Genomic DNA, 16963 nt, shown 5'->3' with positions numbered 1-16963 from the left:
ATAAATTTGAGCCAATCAGTTGGTTTGTGACAAGGTAGGGGTGGCATACAGAAGATCAAATCAAATCAAATGTATTTACATAGCACTTCGTACATCAGCTGATATCTCAAAGTGCTGTACAGAAACCCAGCCGAAAGCCCCAAACAGCAAGCAATGCAGGTGTAGAAGCACGGTAGCCCTATTTGTTAAAAAACCAAGTCCATAATATGGCAAGAACAGCTCAAATAAGCAAAGAGAAACAACAGTCCATCATTACTTTAAGACATGAAGGTCAGTCAATCCGGGACATTCCAAGAACTTTGAAAGTTTCTTCAAGTGCTACCGGACAACGTAACAGTTTTTACTTTTTAATTACGTTTATATATATACTTTTTCCCTCACTCAATTTTTTGTTCGTTTTTTTTTTTCCATTCAACCTTTTCGCCCCGGACACTTTATCTGGACGTGGCTCGTCAGGACCTCCACCAGTTGAAGCTAAGTAGTAACATTAACATGATGCCTTCTTATTGCAGTCGCTGTACTCATAATATACAGGAGAACGATCGCCTTGTGGCGAGGATAGCTGTGCTTACAAGCCAGGCTTCAGACGCAATCATTAGGCAAGGGTAATTTCAGTGTAGGAAAGGATGAAACAGCGTCTGTGTCACCAGTAAGTACGGGGTCTGAGACGCCGAAGCCTCCCACCATTAGCTCTGACAAAATGAAAACCCTAGTCATTGGCGACTCCATCACCCACATTATTAGACTTAACATTAATCACCCATACACTGTTTACCAGGGGGCAGGGCTACCGACGTTAAGGCTAATCTGAAGATGATGCTGGCCAAAGCTAAGTCACTGAGTCACTGGTTTACTGGTGCTCTTTCATGCTGTCCCTAGATGGTTGCGTCACTTGAGTGGGTTGAGTCACTGACGTGGTCCTCCTGTCTGGGTTGGCGCCCCCCCTTGGATTGTGCCGTGGTGGAGATCTTTGTGGGCCATATTCAGCCTTGTCTCAGGATGATAAGTTGGTGGTTGAAGATATCCCTCTAGTGGTGTAGGGGCTGTGCTTTGGCAAAGTGGGTGGGGTTATATCCTCCTGTTTGGCCGTGTCCTGGGGTATCATCGAATGGGGCCACAGTGTCTCCTGACCCCTCCTGTCTCAGCCTCCAGTATTTATGCTGCAGTAGTTTATGTGTCGGGGGGCTAGGGTTAGTCTGTTAAATCTGGAGTATTTCTCCTGTCTTATCCGGTGTCCTGTGTGAATTTAAGTATGCTCTCTCTAATTCTCTCTTTCTTTCTTTCTATTTCTCTCTCTTTGTACCTGAGCCATAGGACCATGCCTCAGGAATACCTGGCATGATGACTCCTTGCTGTTCCCAGTCCACCTGGCCGTGCTGACCTGTTGCACCCTCGACAACCACTGTGATTACTATTATTTGACCCTGCTGGTCATTTATGAACATTTGATAATCTTGGCCATGTTCTGTTATAATCTCCACCCAGCACAGCCAGAAGAGGACTGGCCACCCCTCATAGCCTGGTTTTTCTCTAGGTTTCTTCCTAGGTTCTGGCCTTTCTAGGGAATTTTTTCCTATTCACCGTGCTTCTAAACCTGCATTGCTTGCTGTTTGGGGTTTTAGGCTGGGTTTCTGTACAGCACTTTGAGATATCAGCTGATGTAAGAAGGGCTTTATGAAATACATTTGATTTGATTGGAAAACCATCAAGAGCTATGATGAAACTGTCTCTCATGAGGACCGCCACAGGAAAGGAAGACCCAGAGTTACCTCTGGTGCAGAGGATACGTTCATTAGTTACCAGCCTTGGAAATTGCAAGTAACAGACACATCAACATCAACTGTTCAGAGGAGACTGGGTGAATTAGGCCTTCATTGTCAAATTGCTGGTAAAAAAAAACACTACTAAAGGACACCAATAAGAAGAAGAGACTTGCTTGGGCCAAGAAACATGAGTAATGGACATTAGATGGGGGCGGCAGGGTAGCCTAGTGGTTAGAGCGTTGGACTAGTAACCGGAAGGTTGCAAATTCAAACCCCCGAGCTGACAAGGTCTAATGTCAATTCTGCCCCTGAACAGGCAGTTAACCCACTGTTCCTAGGCCGTCATTGAAAATAAGAATTTGTTCTTAACTGACTTGCCTAGTTAAATAAAGGTAAAATAAATAAAAGCACCCCCAGGTGCTTTGCTGGTGACATGTTCAGTGATTTATTTAGAATTCAAGGCACACCTAACCAGGATGGCTATCACAACATTCTGCAGCGATACGCCATCCCATCTGGTTTTCGCTGTTAGGTTCTAATTTTCAGAGTAAATAACCCACGGACACTAGAGAAGCTTAACCAAGTGTAATTCTTCCCAATGGGTCTATACAGCTTCATTCAGACATCACGTTTCCACCACCACAAGTATATATACTCCAATTTAGACACTCCTCCTTCTCTCCAATCCTTACATCTTTTATGGTCTGACAGGAAGACGAAGTGATTGGATAATAAACCATTGTTTCTCCCTTAAGGGAAACTGACCTGACCTCAACCCCCTTGAGGCCTAATCCAAAGATCTCCACCCGTCTCCCCTCATCCCACAGCCATCTGTCTCCTACAGATAACTATTAACTTCTGATGTAAAAACCAGTCTCTTTCACTCCTTTATATGCTATGCTTCTGGGTATAACAATGTCTCTAGTATAGCAATGTTCAAAATTTCACCCCGAACCCAACAGCACTTAGTGGGACTATCATTTGTTTTTCAACAGAGCAATGACCCAACACACCCCCAGGCTGCATATGTGCTATTTGACCAAGAAGGGGAGTGATGGAGTGCTGCATCAGATTACCTTCCCTCCACAATCACCCAATCTCAAACCAATTGAGATAGTTTGGGATGAGTTGGACTGCAGAGTGAAGGAAAAGCAGCCAACAAGTGCTCAGTATATGTGGGAACTCCTTCAATACTGTTGGAAAAGCATTCCAGGTGAAGCTGGTTGAGAGGATGTTAAGAATGTGCAAAGCTTTCATCAAGGCAAAGGGTGGAAAATGTTGAGAATAGTAAAAATAAAGAAATACCCTTGAATGTGTTGCCAAACTTTTGACTGGTAATGTATATCAGAAAAGGGACATGTTTGACTTTCAGAAAAACGTATTGGTCAAGCTCAGGCACTTAAAAACTGTTTGGGTGCATAATCCTAACTGGGTGGACATGTTGAGCCTAAATTAGTGATAGCTCTGTGAGTGAGCAAGATTGAGCTAGCATAATGGTGAAAACTTGAACAGAATTTTAACTGCTCTATCAAACATATTTTAACATTTTAAATGTTCTCTATAATTTAGCCTAACAGGGTGGACATTGATGAGTAGGACAACAACCTGAAACATGGACACATAGATATAACTGAGTGTTTATATTTATGTAGCTTTGCACCATAGTTTTCCCACACTTCCTGAATGTGGGGTCATTATAGGAAGGTGTTTTCTTAAATGGAGAATTACAACAAACTAACAGACTGGAAAGTGGTATCAGGGACACAGAGAATATTTTAAATTAAATAATAAATACAATAATCATGAAAAAAACATTATTGATGAAAAATACTTAACTATGACAATAAAATAGTTAAAGGTTTGGTATATTTTATTATTATATGGCTTAAATTTATTGTAGAAGTTGATAAATATCACCTGGGGACATGGAAAAAAACACAGATAGCCACTGACAAAAAAAAGTGTAATAACATGAATACTATTCCCTTTCAAGATCCATGTTTTTGTGTTAAAGTAGACATCTGACCTTAAATTTAAAGCCTTTTGGAATCCACATTTTACACTAAATAAGAACAGATCATTCCTGGAACAAAAAAGGCACTGAATCATAGGAATGACCCTGCCAATTAATTTAGCAGTCCTCTCGATCTGTGTGTTGTTGGCCCCAGCCCAGCTCCAATAGTGTAGACTATAGAGTAACAATTTTCTGCTGACTCATTAACCCACTTATGGCTTTCTAAGATAGGAACCACCAAAGTCATGAATACTTGTTTTACTTATGATATTCTGTGGTAGCAGACATAGATCATACAAAATTGCAAAGAAAGAAAAGAAAACAGCATCAAACAGGCTAAAATTTGATAAAACATTTATTCATTAAGTAAGAAATGAAATACTACAGAGCCAGGCAATCACATAATGTACTGATTAACCAAACAGCCAATCCACTCCCAGGTCTGCTTAATTTATTCCAATCTCATACGATTTTTGTTTAGCATCTTATCACAATGTTTAGCTGAATATAAACAGGATATATTTCACACTTTTGTAACATTTTGTAAATCATTAGCACTCACAATAATAGCTACTTTAATGTCAAACTAATCAAACTAAAACTTAAAGCATAAAAATAAGGAAAATGGGTCAAACCAGGTACACTACAAACTTCAATGAAATAATGGGTACAAGTAATGAATGAATGATACAGTAGCTGCTGATGGTATTCAATGTATACAAAGTATGTATTCAATGTATACGTCCCATCCATCTTTGTGACAGCAATGTCATTCTCTGTACAGATGAGGGGGCTGTCCTCTCCCTTCTCTCTGTGGCCAGACAGTCACAGTGTAGAATTAGGACTGAAGACGTGTTCTAAGCAGACTACATTGCAAAAATCACATCATATGATATAGGATCTGATGCTCGGCTGCACACTCGATGACATGGTACACAACCATTGGACTGTAATGTAATGTAGTCAGCCTGGAAGGCCACCCATATGCTTGGTTCTTAGGAGAACTTAGCTGCCTGGGGAGGGGGTCCCAAGAAACCTCCAGCCTGCTTGGTGGCAGCTCTGGAGGGGGCCAGACCCAGCATCTTCTGGATGTTCTGTGGATGGATAGAAACAATATTTACATAGCAATTAGACAGAAACCAAGGATATTTAGGAGAAGTCCCAGCTCTGGAAAGTTGTGAACCATAAGCTGTTGAATGTGTATCATATTTTAAGAGATTGGGTCTGTGGAAACCTTCAACTTCAAATCCATAAATGTATGTCCTTAACTCTTTTTGTTAGCCGAGTATTTGCTACTCTTGTCAATATACTGCATCCCATGACAGGTGGTAAAATAGTGTCAGTTGAGTTACCTGTCTGATGGACATGGTGCAGAGAATGTACAGGAAGATGAATGAGCAGTCAGTGAAGTCCTCGCCCAAAAGGTTGCGATGGGAAAGACCCTGAATGTAGGACAGTGGGACGAATGGCAGTTTGGCCACCACCCTTCCATCAAAGCTAAAACCAGACAATGATATTAGCACGTGGTGGGTAAGGAGGTGCATTGAATGACTAACTTTGAGCTGAGAGCAATTGCTTAACAAAAAAAACTCACAATGAACACAGTGAGTTGTTTGTCATCATAACAGAGTAGCCACCCGTGCCACTAGATCTAACAGATAGCATTTGTCATTGTCTGTACACTCACATGGAGTTGAACATTCCCATCAACGCTGTGAAACAGAAGCCAATGGCGAACATGGACTTCATTCGTACCTGTAACACAAGACGGGAGGACAGTCAGATGAAATGTGGTCACCCCTTCATCAATGAAGCTAGATAGCAAATGGGAAGGAATACACAGGGCGTTGGCTTGTTTAATTTGTATGACAAAAAAACACATTTCTCTCACCATGGATAGATCTCTGTTGTTGTTCTTCAGTTTCTCCTCTTGTCTCTCTGAAGTTGAAATTAAAACATTGTGTATGGGGACCACATATTATTTTATATACACCAACTGTCATATATATTATCGTAATATTCTTGTCAAAATTATGATGAGACGATAGCTATGGTCCAGGAAAGCTTTGGTCCAAATACATACTGTATAAACACATGACTCTTCTTTCTTACCAATCTTCTTCTTCTGTTGACGTCCTGCAGATTCTGTAATGGTTTCCTTCTTCTTCTCCACTGTAATATTCAAATACATATACTGTATAATAAAATAGTTTTCACTACAGAGCCGTCACCCTTGAAAACAACAACAGTAAGGGTAGGTAACAACACATCCGCCACGCAAATCCTCAACACGGGGGCCCCTCAGGGGTGCGTGCTCAGTCCCCTCCTGTACTCCCTGTTTACTCATGACTGCACAGCCAGGCACGACTCCAACACCATCATTAAGTTTACTGATGACACAATAGCCTGATCATCGACAACAATGAGACAGCCTATAGGGATGTCAGAGACCTGACCGTGTGGTGCAAGGACAACAACCCCTTCCTCAACATGATCAAGACAAAGGAGATGATTGTGGACTACAGGAAAAGGAGGACCGAGCACACCCCCATTCTCATCGACAGGGTTGTAGTGGAGCAGGTTGAGAGCTTCAAGTTCCATGGCATCCACATCACCAACAAACGAACATGGTCCAAGCACACTAAGACAGTCGTGAAGAGGGCACGACAAAACCTATTCCCCCTCAGGAAACTAAACAGATTTGGCATGGGTCCTGAGATCCTCAAAAGGTTCTACTGCTGCAACATCGAGAGCATTGCTACTCTGGTTGCATCACTGTCTGGTACGGCAATTGCTAGGCCTCTGACCGCAAGGCACTACAGTGGGTAGTGCATACGGCCCAGTACATCACTGGGGCTAAGCTGCCTGCCATCCAGGACCTCTATACCAGGCGGTGTCAGAGGAAGGCCCTAAAAATTGTCAAAGACCCCAGCCACAGACTTATCTCTACTACCACATGGCAAGCAGTACCGGAGTGCCAAGTCTAGGACAAAAAGGCTTCTCTCTTTTTACTGTTGTTTTATTTCTTTATCTACCTATTGCTCATCTAATACCTTTTTTGCACTATTGGTTAAAGCCTGTAAGTAAGTGTTTCACTGTAAGGGGGGGGGGATGCAAATAGTCTGGGTAGCCATTTGATTAGCTGTTCAGGAGTCTTATGGTAACCCGCCAGGATGCTCTCAATGGTGCAGCTGTAGAACCTATTGAGGATCTCAGGACCCATGCCAAATATTTTCAGTCTCCTGAGGGGGAATAGGCTTTGTTGTGCACTCTTCACGACTGTCTTGGTGTGTTTGGACCATTCTAGTTTGTTGTTGATGTGGACACCAAGGAACTTGAATCTCTCAACCTCCTCCACTACAGCCCGTCGATGAGAATGGGGGCGTGCTCGGTCCTTCTTTTCCTGTAGTCCACACTCCTCTCCTTAGTCTTGGTTACGTTGAGGGATAGGTTGTTATTCTGGCACCACTCGGCCAGGTCTCTGACCTCCTCCCGATAGGCTGTCTCGTCATTGTCGGTGATCAGGCCTACAACTGTTGTGTCGTCTGCAAACTTAATGATGGCGTTGGAGTCGCCATGCAGTCATGGGCACGCACCCCTGGGGAGCTCCAGTGTTGAGGATCAGCATGGCAGATGTATTGTTACCTTCCCTCACCACCTGGGGTGGCCCCTCAGGAAGTCCAGGATCCAGTTGCAGAGGGAGGTGTTTAGTCCCAGGATCCTTAGCTTAGTGATGAGCTTTGAGGGTACTATGGTGTTGAAGGTCTACAACTGTTGTAAGATCTACCTGTTGTATTCGGTGCATGTGACAAATAACATTTGATCCAAGAACTGAACAATGTCATCTGTGTGTAAATTGTGAAAAGCAATGAAAATGTATTTAAAAAGACACTCACATTTCTTGCTTTGCTTTTCCACCTCTGCCTTCAGACTCTTGTACTTTGCAGTACGATACACCAACACCCATGTAATTCCTTAGGATGGAGATGTTTAAAGGTTAGGCAAATACTACATTTAGAGCAATCAATACATCAACATATCAATGAATGTGCATATAAAATCATGCATGTGTATTAGATGATGCCCCAATCATCTCCTGATGAAACATAAGCTCTGTCACTAACTACAAATAACAAGTATGCGGTTATTATCATTAGTACACCAATGGTGACCATCAATCAATCACATGTATTTCATAAAGTCATTTTAACATCAGCCGTTGTCACAAAGTCGTTTACAGATACCCAGTGACCTGGCCGAGAGCTCGCAATTCTTAGATCTGACGGCTGTAGCCTCATAAATACAGACTCCCACCCAATGTTGGGTCCCAAAGCTAAGAAGCGTTGTGCTACTCATGCCCCGGATTAAACAGGTTTCCAAATGACAAAACATCTACAGCACTCAGCGTTAACCAAATAAAATACATCACGAATATGTTTGATGGTTGCTAGCCAAAATTAGAAAGTCAGTATCAGGTAGCTAGCTAAAGTCAGCCAGATAGCTTAGCTAAAATTAACGTTGGCTAGCTACTGTAACGTTAGTTACTTACCCTCAGCTAACAGAGCTGTGCAAACAGAGATAAAAACAATAAGAATAGTATCTGCGAACATGGTTGTCATTTTTGTAGGTCGTATCACGATCCCTTTCCTATGATACTGAACGAAGCTATAATTTATCAGCAAACTCTCGCCGCATTTGAGTATGGAATTTGATGTCAGCAGCAACTGCAAATAGTAGTTACAAGTACACGTCACGAATACGGGAGCAACTTCCGGCTAGCGCTTCCGGTTGGTAAATCAACATACATCAACGCAGAAGGGGCGAAGCGAGGCAGTAGTGTGCAACTGCTTGTAAGTGTATGTATGTCCCCTAAGGTCCTTGTGTAATTGTAATGTGATATTGTACCCCCTAGCTCGATTGCCCATTGTTTATAATCTATATATACTTGTGTTCCCTCATATACTTTCTGTTGTTTATATATATATATATATATATATATATATATATATTTTAAGTAGTGTGCAACTGCAGCCCAAAATTCGTGGCGTTCCTGCATCTGCATGAACCCCCCCTCGAGCACCCCATTGGTCCCTGTATGAATGACCCCCCCCCCCCCTTCCCGCTTGTGTTACATTTTGGAATGTGGGTCAAAAGGGAAATAAAAAGTATTATCTGAGTTTTTCACCCACCTACCTGTCATCCCTGCCTCCCGCTAGCACTGCAGTTTAGCCAGGTAGTCCTAAGGATGACACCGGGACACAGCAGGCGGAAGGCGGGACCAGCTAACTAGCACATGGTGCCGCTAACTAGCGAGCTATCTAGCTAGTTAGCACACAGTGTTAGGACTAGCTGGCTAAGCTAGCACACAGTGTTCTTTTCTCCTGCCTGCCGAACACCTGCCCTCTCCGTTGCTAACAAAACTGCTGGAAAACAGTGCCCGCCAGGTGGGGCGTAGGACACTGTCTACCGGTCCAGTGTATGGCAAGCTGGCTACCCTCTCGTCCGCCATTCAGCAAATCAGATCATGACTCCATACATACTCCTGCTACTGTTTAAAAGCAGAAGCTCAAACGGGAATTATTTGTGACTCGTCCTTTGAGAAATGCTCTGGAATCAGAGATTATACTTCAGGCCTGCTTTGCTAGAGCTGATAAAAACATGTTTTGGGACTCCGCGGATAACATCGAAGAGCTAACCACCTCTGTCACTGGCTTCATTAGGAAATTCATCGGCGACTTGTCCCCACAGATTCGCTGCTTCCCAAATCAAAAGCCCTGAATTAACACTAAAGTTGGCACTAAACTAAAGGATAGGGCTACCGCACACAGGGCTATTGCAGACAACCCTGAGGCTACGGCTGAGGACAGGATCAAGGTCAAGAGGTTCCACAATGACCTCAGCAGAGTCATCAAACGAGCAAGAGAACAATATAGGAATAGGGTGGAATCATATTACATAGACTCCAATGACTGCCACATGTGGCAGGGGCTATAGTCCATTACAGATTACAAAGGAAGACCCAGTTTTGACAATAACACCATTGTACCGGGTGTGGGTGATCTCGCAATCCGAGGCCGAAGTGAGAAGTTTTTAATCAGGTCAATACCCGCAAGGCCACGGGGCCTTATGGTATTCCAGGGTGCTTACTCAGAGCATGCCCCGAACAGGTGGCAGGTATATTCACTGTCATTTTCAACCTCTCCTTGTCCCAGTCTGTAATCCCCACATGTTTTAAGATGACCACCATAATTCTTGTTCCCAAGAACTCTAAGGCTTCATGCCACAATGACTACCACCTTGTAGCACTCACATCTGTAATCATGAAGTACATTGAGAAGCTGGTTATGGCACACATCAACTCCATCATCCCAGAAACCCTAGACAAATCCAATTTGCATACCGCCCCAACAGATCCATAGACGACGCAATCTCAATTGCACTCCACACTACCCTCACCCACCTAGATAAGAGGAATACCTATGTGAGAATGCTGTTCATTGACAGCTCAGTACTCAACACCATTGACCCCTCCAACCCCTCCATCCATACTTCCATCCATACTTCCATGCCCCGCTGACCCTCAACATGGGTGCCCCACAGGCGTGTGTGCTAAGTCCCCTCCTGTACTCCCTGTTCACCCATGACTGCGTGGCCACGCACGACTCCAACACCATCATCAAGTTTGCTGACGACACAACGGTGGTAGGCCCGATCACCGGCAATGATGAGACAGCGTACAGGGAGGAGGTCAGTGACCTGACAGTGTGGGGCCGGAACAACAACCCTCTCCTTCAACATCAGTAGGACCAAGGAGCTGCTCAAGGAGCTGAACCTTGAAAAGGGTTGGCATGGGCCCCCAAATCCTCAAAAAGTTATACAGCTGTACAATTGAGAGCATCTTGACTGGCTGCATCATGGCTTGGTATGGAAGTAGCACTACCCTCGACTGCATGGCGCTACAGAGGGTGGTGTTGACAGCTCAGTACATCACTGGGGCCGAGCTCCCTGCCATCCTAGAACTCTATGTCATGTGGTGTGTAAGGAAGGCCTGGAAAATCGTTAGACTCCAACCACTCAAGCCATAGACTGTTCTCTTGCCTCCGCAGGGGAAAGCAGTACCGGTGCCTTAAGTCTGACACCAACAAGCTCTTGAACAGCTTCTATCTCCATGCTATAAGACTGCTAAATAGCTAACTAAATACATAACAAAATGCCTACACAGACTAACTGAGTTGACCTTTGTTTTTATTCTGGCCAGTTCCTCTCAGTTCCTCTCTAGGTTTCTTGAGTTTTTCCTATTCACAGTGCTTCTACATCTGCATTTCTTGTTGTTTGGGGTTTTAGGCTGAGTTTCTGCATAGCACTTTGTGACATCGGCTGATGTAAAAAGGGCTTTATAAAATACATTTGATTGATGGACAAAAGTTCCAAAAGAATAGACACATTTCAAATGTCATATTATTGGTATATACAGTGTTGTAACGATAGGCAAATAGTTCAAGTACAAAAGGGAAAATAAATACATCTGAGGGAAATATGTGTCTCTAATATGTCCATACATTGGACAGGAGGTTAGGAAGTGCAGCTCAGTTTCCACCTCATTTTGTGGGCAGTAGCCTGTCTTCTCTTGAGAGCTAGGTCTGCCTACTGCGGCCTTTCCTTAATTTTTAGTCAGTCACAGTGGTCAGGTAATCTGCCACTGTGTACTCTGTTTAGGGCCAAATAGCATTCTTGTTTGCTCAGTGTTTTTGTTAATTCTTTCCAATGGGTCAAGTAATTATATTTTTTCTTTTTTTCTCATGATTAGGTTGGGTCTAATTGTGTTGCTGTCCTGGGGCTCTGTGGGGTATTTTTGTGTTTGTGAACAGAGCCCCAGGACCAGCTTGCTTAGGGGACTCTTTTCCAGGTACATCTCTCTGTAGGTGATGCCTTTGTTATGGAAGGTTTGGGAATCACTTCCTTTTAGGTGGTTGTACAATGTACAGTTGAAGTCAGAAGTTTACATACACTTAGGTTGGAGTCATTAAAACTTGTTTTTCAACCACTCCACACATTTAAAAAAATAATAATTAAACTTTGTTTTTATTGTAGGAACACAAAGAAATGACAAATAAAGTCAAATAAAAGAACAACAAAACAAAAAAAGATCTGTCAGTTACAGTGCACTTCATACCTTCATCATCATATTAGTTACGTTGACATCTTTGAATTAGTCCTTTTCCAAGTACAAAACCCATTTTTCCCAGTATTCTTGACCTCTCTCCTGTTGAGTTCTTAAAGGTCATACGCTCCATGTGGTGTATTTCTTCTGCAATGTCTATCCATTATGTCACTGTGGGAGGGTCTTTTTGTAGCCATTTCCTAGTGATAGCCTTTTTACTGGCCCTTCAAGAGGTACTTTTATCTATTGTGTAAGTTATCAGGTATTTCACCCATGTACAAAGTATGTTTGTTCTATGTCAAATCCCATTATTTTTCCAATGTTAGATCTTATTTCTCCATTCTCTCCAACAAGGGTGTAGTGAGCCAGTCTGTTTTGATTTCAGTTTAGGTGTTATGAAGAAACGTATAACATTCTTCCAACAGAATTCTCTCCATGACCTTGAGTTGGTGGAGCTTTGTTGAGTCTCTAATATGTTCAACCATGTTTCATCAGTTATTTCAATGTTAAGTTCCTCCTCCCATTTATTTTTAATATAGTTTGTAGAATGTTTCTTTGAGGATTGAATACCCAAGTAGAGATTTGAAATAGTTTTTTTGTTACTCCCCAAGTATGCGTTAGTGAATAGTTGGATTAATTTTGGAGGTGCTCGGGGGTCAGTCACTTTTATCTCCCTTAAGAAATAGTGTCGAACTATGTTTTTTACTTAGGTCCTGGAAGTTATCTAGGTCCCCATTCCTTATAATTGTACTGAATGATGTGATGCCTTTCTGCGTCCATTGTTTAAACCTGCTGTCCTGAGTTGCAGGGATGAAGCTGGAGTCGTATGCGGGACAACTCAGCAGTTTGATCTCTCTGTCTAAATTATTTCGCTTAATTACCCTAAACCATGTCTTCAGAGAGAAATGAATCCACTGATTTTGTCTATTGTATTTTTATTTTACCATCTCCTTATTTCCCAGTACTGACTGTATGGGTATTTCTGTCAAAGTAGTCTCCATGTCTTTCCATTTGGATTCGTATTCTGAATTGCACCAACACACCAGGGGTCTCAATTGGGCTGACACATAATAATCGTTTAGGTTTGGTAAGGCCATACCCCCACAGTTTTTTGGTAACTGTAATGTTGTATACAGTGCCTTGCGAAAGTATTTGGCCCCCTTGAACTTTGCGACCTTTTGCCACATTTCAGGCTTCAAACATAAAGATATAAAACTGTATTTTTTTGTGAAGGATCAACAACAAGTGGGACACAATCATGAAGTGGAACGACATTTATTGGATATTTCAAACTTTTTTAACAAATCAAAAACTGAAAAATGCTTTTCTGCATCTAGGCTGATTAATATTGCACTTGTCTTATTCTGAGTAATGTGGTCCGTGACATGTAGTGTTCTCCTTATATTGTCCTGTGTCTGCCTATTTTCTATGAAACCAGTTTGATCTCCGTCGATCAATTCTGGGATTATGTTCTCCATTCTTTTGGCTATTATTGATGCATATAGTTTATAATCTGTGTTAAGAATTGCGATAGGTCTATATGAACGGCATTCGTTCTTATCTTTACCCTCTTTTGGGATTACTGATATGATGGCCTCTCTCCATGACGGTGGGAGACCCCCCTCCCTCAGAGTCCAGTTAAAACAGGCCTTAAGTAGAGGTGCTAATTGTTCTTTGAAGGTCTTGAACCATTCTGAAGGGAAGCCTCCAGTGCCTGGAGACTTGTTGGCTTTTTGCTGAGATATTGCTTTATTAATCTCTTCGGTGGATATTTATGAAGTTAGTCTATCATTTTGCTCTGTCCCAATTGAGGGGTAATCGAGTGAGTTCAAAAAGTGCTCTATTGTCTGTGCATCTGCCTTCTCTGGTTGCTTGTACAGATTTTTGTAATATGATTCAAATGCATTCTGTATTTCATCTAATTTGCATGTGATCTTTTTTTGTTTTGGGGTCTTTTATTTTGAAAATGATATTCTGTGCTTGTTGTTTCCTGAGTCTCCATGCTAGTAATTTGGTTGCCTTTGAGCCTGCTTCTTAATATTGTTGTTTCAGGAACCTAAGCTTTTTCTCTACTTCTTCTCTATAAATCTGTTCAATTTCCTGTTTTACCTTTTGAATCTCCCGGGGGTGCGTATACATTAAATAATGTAACTTCCTTGTTATCCAGTTTACATTTAACAAGTATAAATCTACCCTCCTTGTCTTTTATTTCTGACATAAACTCAAAAATTAACTGAATTTGGGATCAATATTTCAACTCCCCTTCTACCCATTTTGTAAGAAGAAAATAAAGTGTTCCTATATCCCATTTTCTTGAGTTTCTCATGTTCAGGTGTGGATAAGTGAGTTTCCTGCCAGAATAGTATGTCACCGCCCTCCCGTTTCATCTTTGCTATGACCTTACTTCTCTTGATGTCACTCCCCAGTCCGTTTACATTGAGACTGATGACCTTACTTCTCTTGATGTCACTCCCCAGTCCGTTTACATTGAGACTGATGACCTTACTTCTCTTGATGTCACTCCCCAGTCCATTTACATTGAGACTGATGACCTTACTTCTCTTGATGGCACTCCCCAGTCCGTTTACATTGAGACTGATGACCTTACTTCTCTTGATGTCACTCCCCAGTCCGTTTACATTGAGACTTATGACCTTACTTCTCTTGATGTCACTCCCCAGTCCATTTACATTGAGACTTATGACCTTAAATTCCCGATGATGCATCGATATAAACAAAAAAAACTGTGCACCATGTCTGCCTGCTTATCATGAACCTAAAAATGAACGACAAATCAAGAACGATAATAAAGTAAACCAAAGTAGGAAAATACTTTGGTATTTGGACTCCCATGTCAGAGGACTGTCTCTTGCCTCTGGAGTTTGAGGGGATGAGCCTGTCCGCAGGATGGGCCCCTCGCTCAGATATGAAAATGCGTGACGTAGTCACAAACAAGACCTGGTGGAACCGAAAATAATAAGGGCGCCTATTTCGTAGCTTATACACATCGGTTAATTACAAGTGAAAACTATATCGGTCATGCTTGCAAATCATGAACCCTCCCCTTGATATGCCCTTCTGTCGCCCCGTTGTCAATATGTCATTAATCCTTAGCTAATATTTATGTTATTAACGTGACGCTACTTAGTGTGTTCGTAAAGAACACATGCTTTTGGCTACTCCTTGTTCAGCATTGGAGGAAAATAGGGGAGATAGTTGACCTATTGCAATGTCAACCGTAACAACCCAAAGTCTTAACAGCTCGCGGTAACTATTAATTCTGTTAAATCCGGTTCAGTGTCTTACATCTTCCAGTTGGAAATGCCTGAGTCTCTCTCGGATGTGAACGTCCTCTTGCCGAGATGGTTTCCCTCTTTCTCCATGACCCTGCTTGTCAACAATGATCCATGGGAGAGCTTGCTCGAGTCTTTCCACTGGTGATGTCGCCTTTCTCCTGGCGGTATACTCCACTGGGAAGCCCCTTGACTTCAGGTCCTCAGCCGCCTCGTCTGCATGCTCATATGTAACCGGGCCATTTTCCAGAAATACATGCATTTTTGCCGGGAATGGTGTTTGGAAGCAAATACTTTTCTCTTTGAGTGCTTTCTTAATGGGGGCGTATTCTTTCCTTCTTTTCAGTACCTCTCCCGCGTAGTCATGATCAAAGAACACTCCTTGGCCTTGGAAGTTTAACAGGTTTTTTCCAGGTTGCATGTAAGACTTTCTCTTTGACTGAGAATTTTAGGAACCGTACTACTATGGATCTTGGTGGGGCGCCGCTGGGGGGGGGGGGGTTTGAGGCCAGAGCTCGGTGTGCTCTCTCGATTCCCAGGTCAGTGTCGCATTCAAGTATGCCCTTGAATAGACCCTCCACGAAGTTGGGCATAGTGTCTTTTTCTACGCCCTCAACTACGTTATAAAGTCTAATGTTGTTTCGACGTGAGAAACCTTCGAGTTCTGTCATTTTTGTCTGTAGTGCGTGTTGGCTTTTCAGTGACTGTTCAAGGATTTCTTTGACTGCGGAGTTCCATGTTTCAGTTTACCCAATGCGCTGTTCTGCGCCCCCCATTCTTGTAGATATGCTGTGAAGTTCTAATTTGTTTTCTTCCAGTTTCTGTTTAATGTCCTTCTTGAACTCATTTAGTTATTTTCTTAGATCTTCTTGAAGTTCCTCTCGTAAGCCTGTGAGTGCTTTTCGTAATTCCTCCTTCATCACCTCACGAAATGAGGGTTCTTTTGCTGCTGCTATCTTATTTGCGTTAGCATTAGCCATTTCGGGTTCATCGACGATTATATCTTCTGCTGTCTTGTTACGGGCTGTTGTTCTAGCTCTGCGACCTTTTCCTATTTTCCCCTTTTCCTTTTTGCGTAAGTTATTATAATGCTCAGAGTAAATACTTGAAGGTGAAGGTGGTAAATTACCTTTTAATGGCATCAGACCGAGGCTCTGCATCTGTCCTCATGCTCCTAGACCTTAGTGCTGCTTTTGCTACCATCGATCACCACCTTCTTTTGGAGAGATTGGAAACCCAAATTGGTCTACACGGACAAGTTCTGGCCTGGTTTAGATCTTATCTGTCAGAAAGATATCAGTTTGTCTCTGTGAATGGTTTGTCCTCTGACAAATCAACTGTAAATTTTGGTGTTCCTCAAGGTTCCGTTTTAGGACCACTATTGTTTTCACTATATATTTTACCTCTTGGGGATGTCATTCGAAAACATAATGTTAACTTTCACTGCTATGCGGATGACACACAGCTGTACATTTCAATGAAACATGGTGAAGCCCCAAAATTGCCCACGCTAGAAGCCTGTGTTTCAGACATAAGGAAGTGGATGGCTGCAAACTTTCTACTTTTAAACTCGGACAAAACAGAGATGCTTGTTCTAGGTCCCAAGAAACAAATAGATCTTCTGTTGAATCTGACAATTAATCTTGATGGTTGTACAGTTGTCTCAAATAAAACTGTGGAGGACCTTGGCGTTACTCTGGACCCAGATCTCTCTTTTGACGAACATATCAAG

The 16963-nt window shown here is 42.4% G+C and overlaps 1 protein-coding gene across 1 annotated transcript; it reads right to left on the bottom strand.

Moving 5' to 3' along the window:
• Positions 1-4023: 4023 nt before the first annotated feature.
• On the bottom strand, positions 4024-8480 carry tmco1 (transmembrane and coiled-coil domains 1). Its single transcript, NM_001160668.1, is given in 7 exon segments — positions 4024-4871; positions 5130-5274; positions 5465-5532; positions 5669-5715; positions 5890-5949; positions 7674-7751; positions 8327-8480. Coding segments are annotated over 7 exon segments (567 nt in total). The 5' UTR covers positions 8397-8480; the 3' UTR covers positions 4024-4772.
• Positions 8481-16963: the final 8483 nt, after the last annotated feature.

This window comes from Oncorhynchus mykiss, chromosome 5 (genome assembly GCF_057628025.1).
Source record: "Oncorhynchus mykiss isolate SJ-2025 chromosome 5, ASM5762802v1, whole genome shotgun sequence".
NCBI lineage: Eukaryota > Metazoa > Chordata > Actinopteri > Salmoniformes > Salmonidae > Oncorhynchus > Oncorhynchus mykiss.
This window is presented reverse-complemented; position numbering and strand designations above follow the sequence as displayed.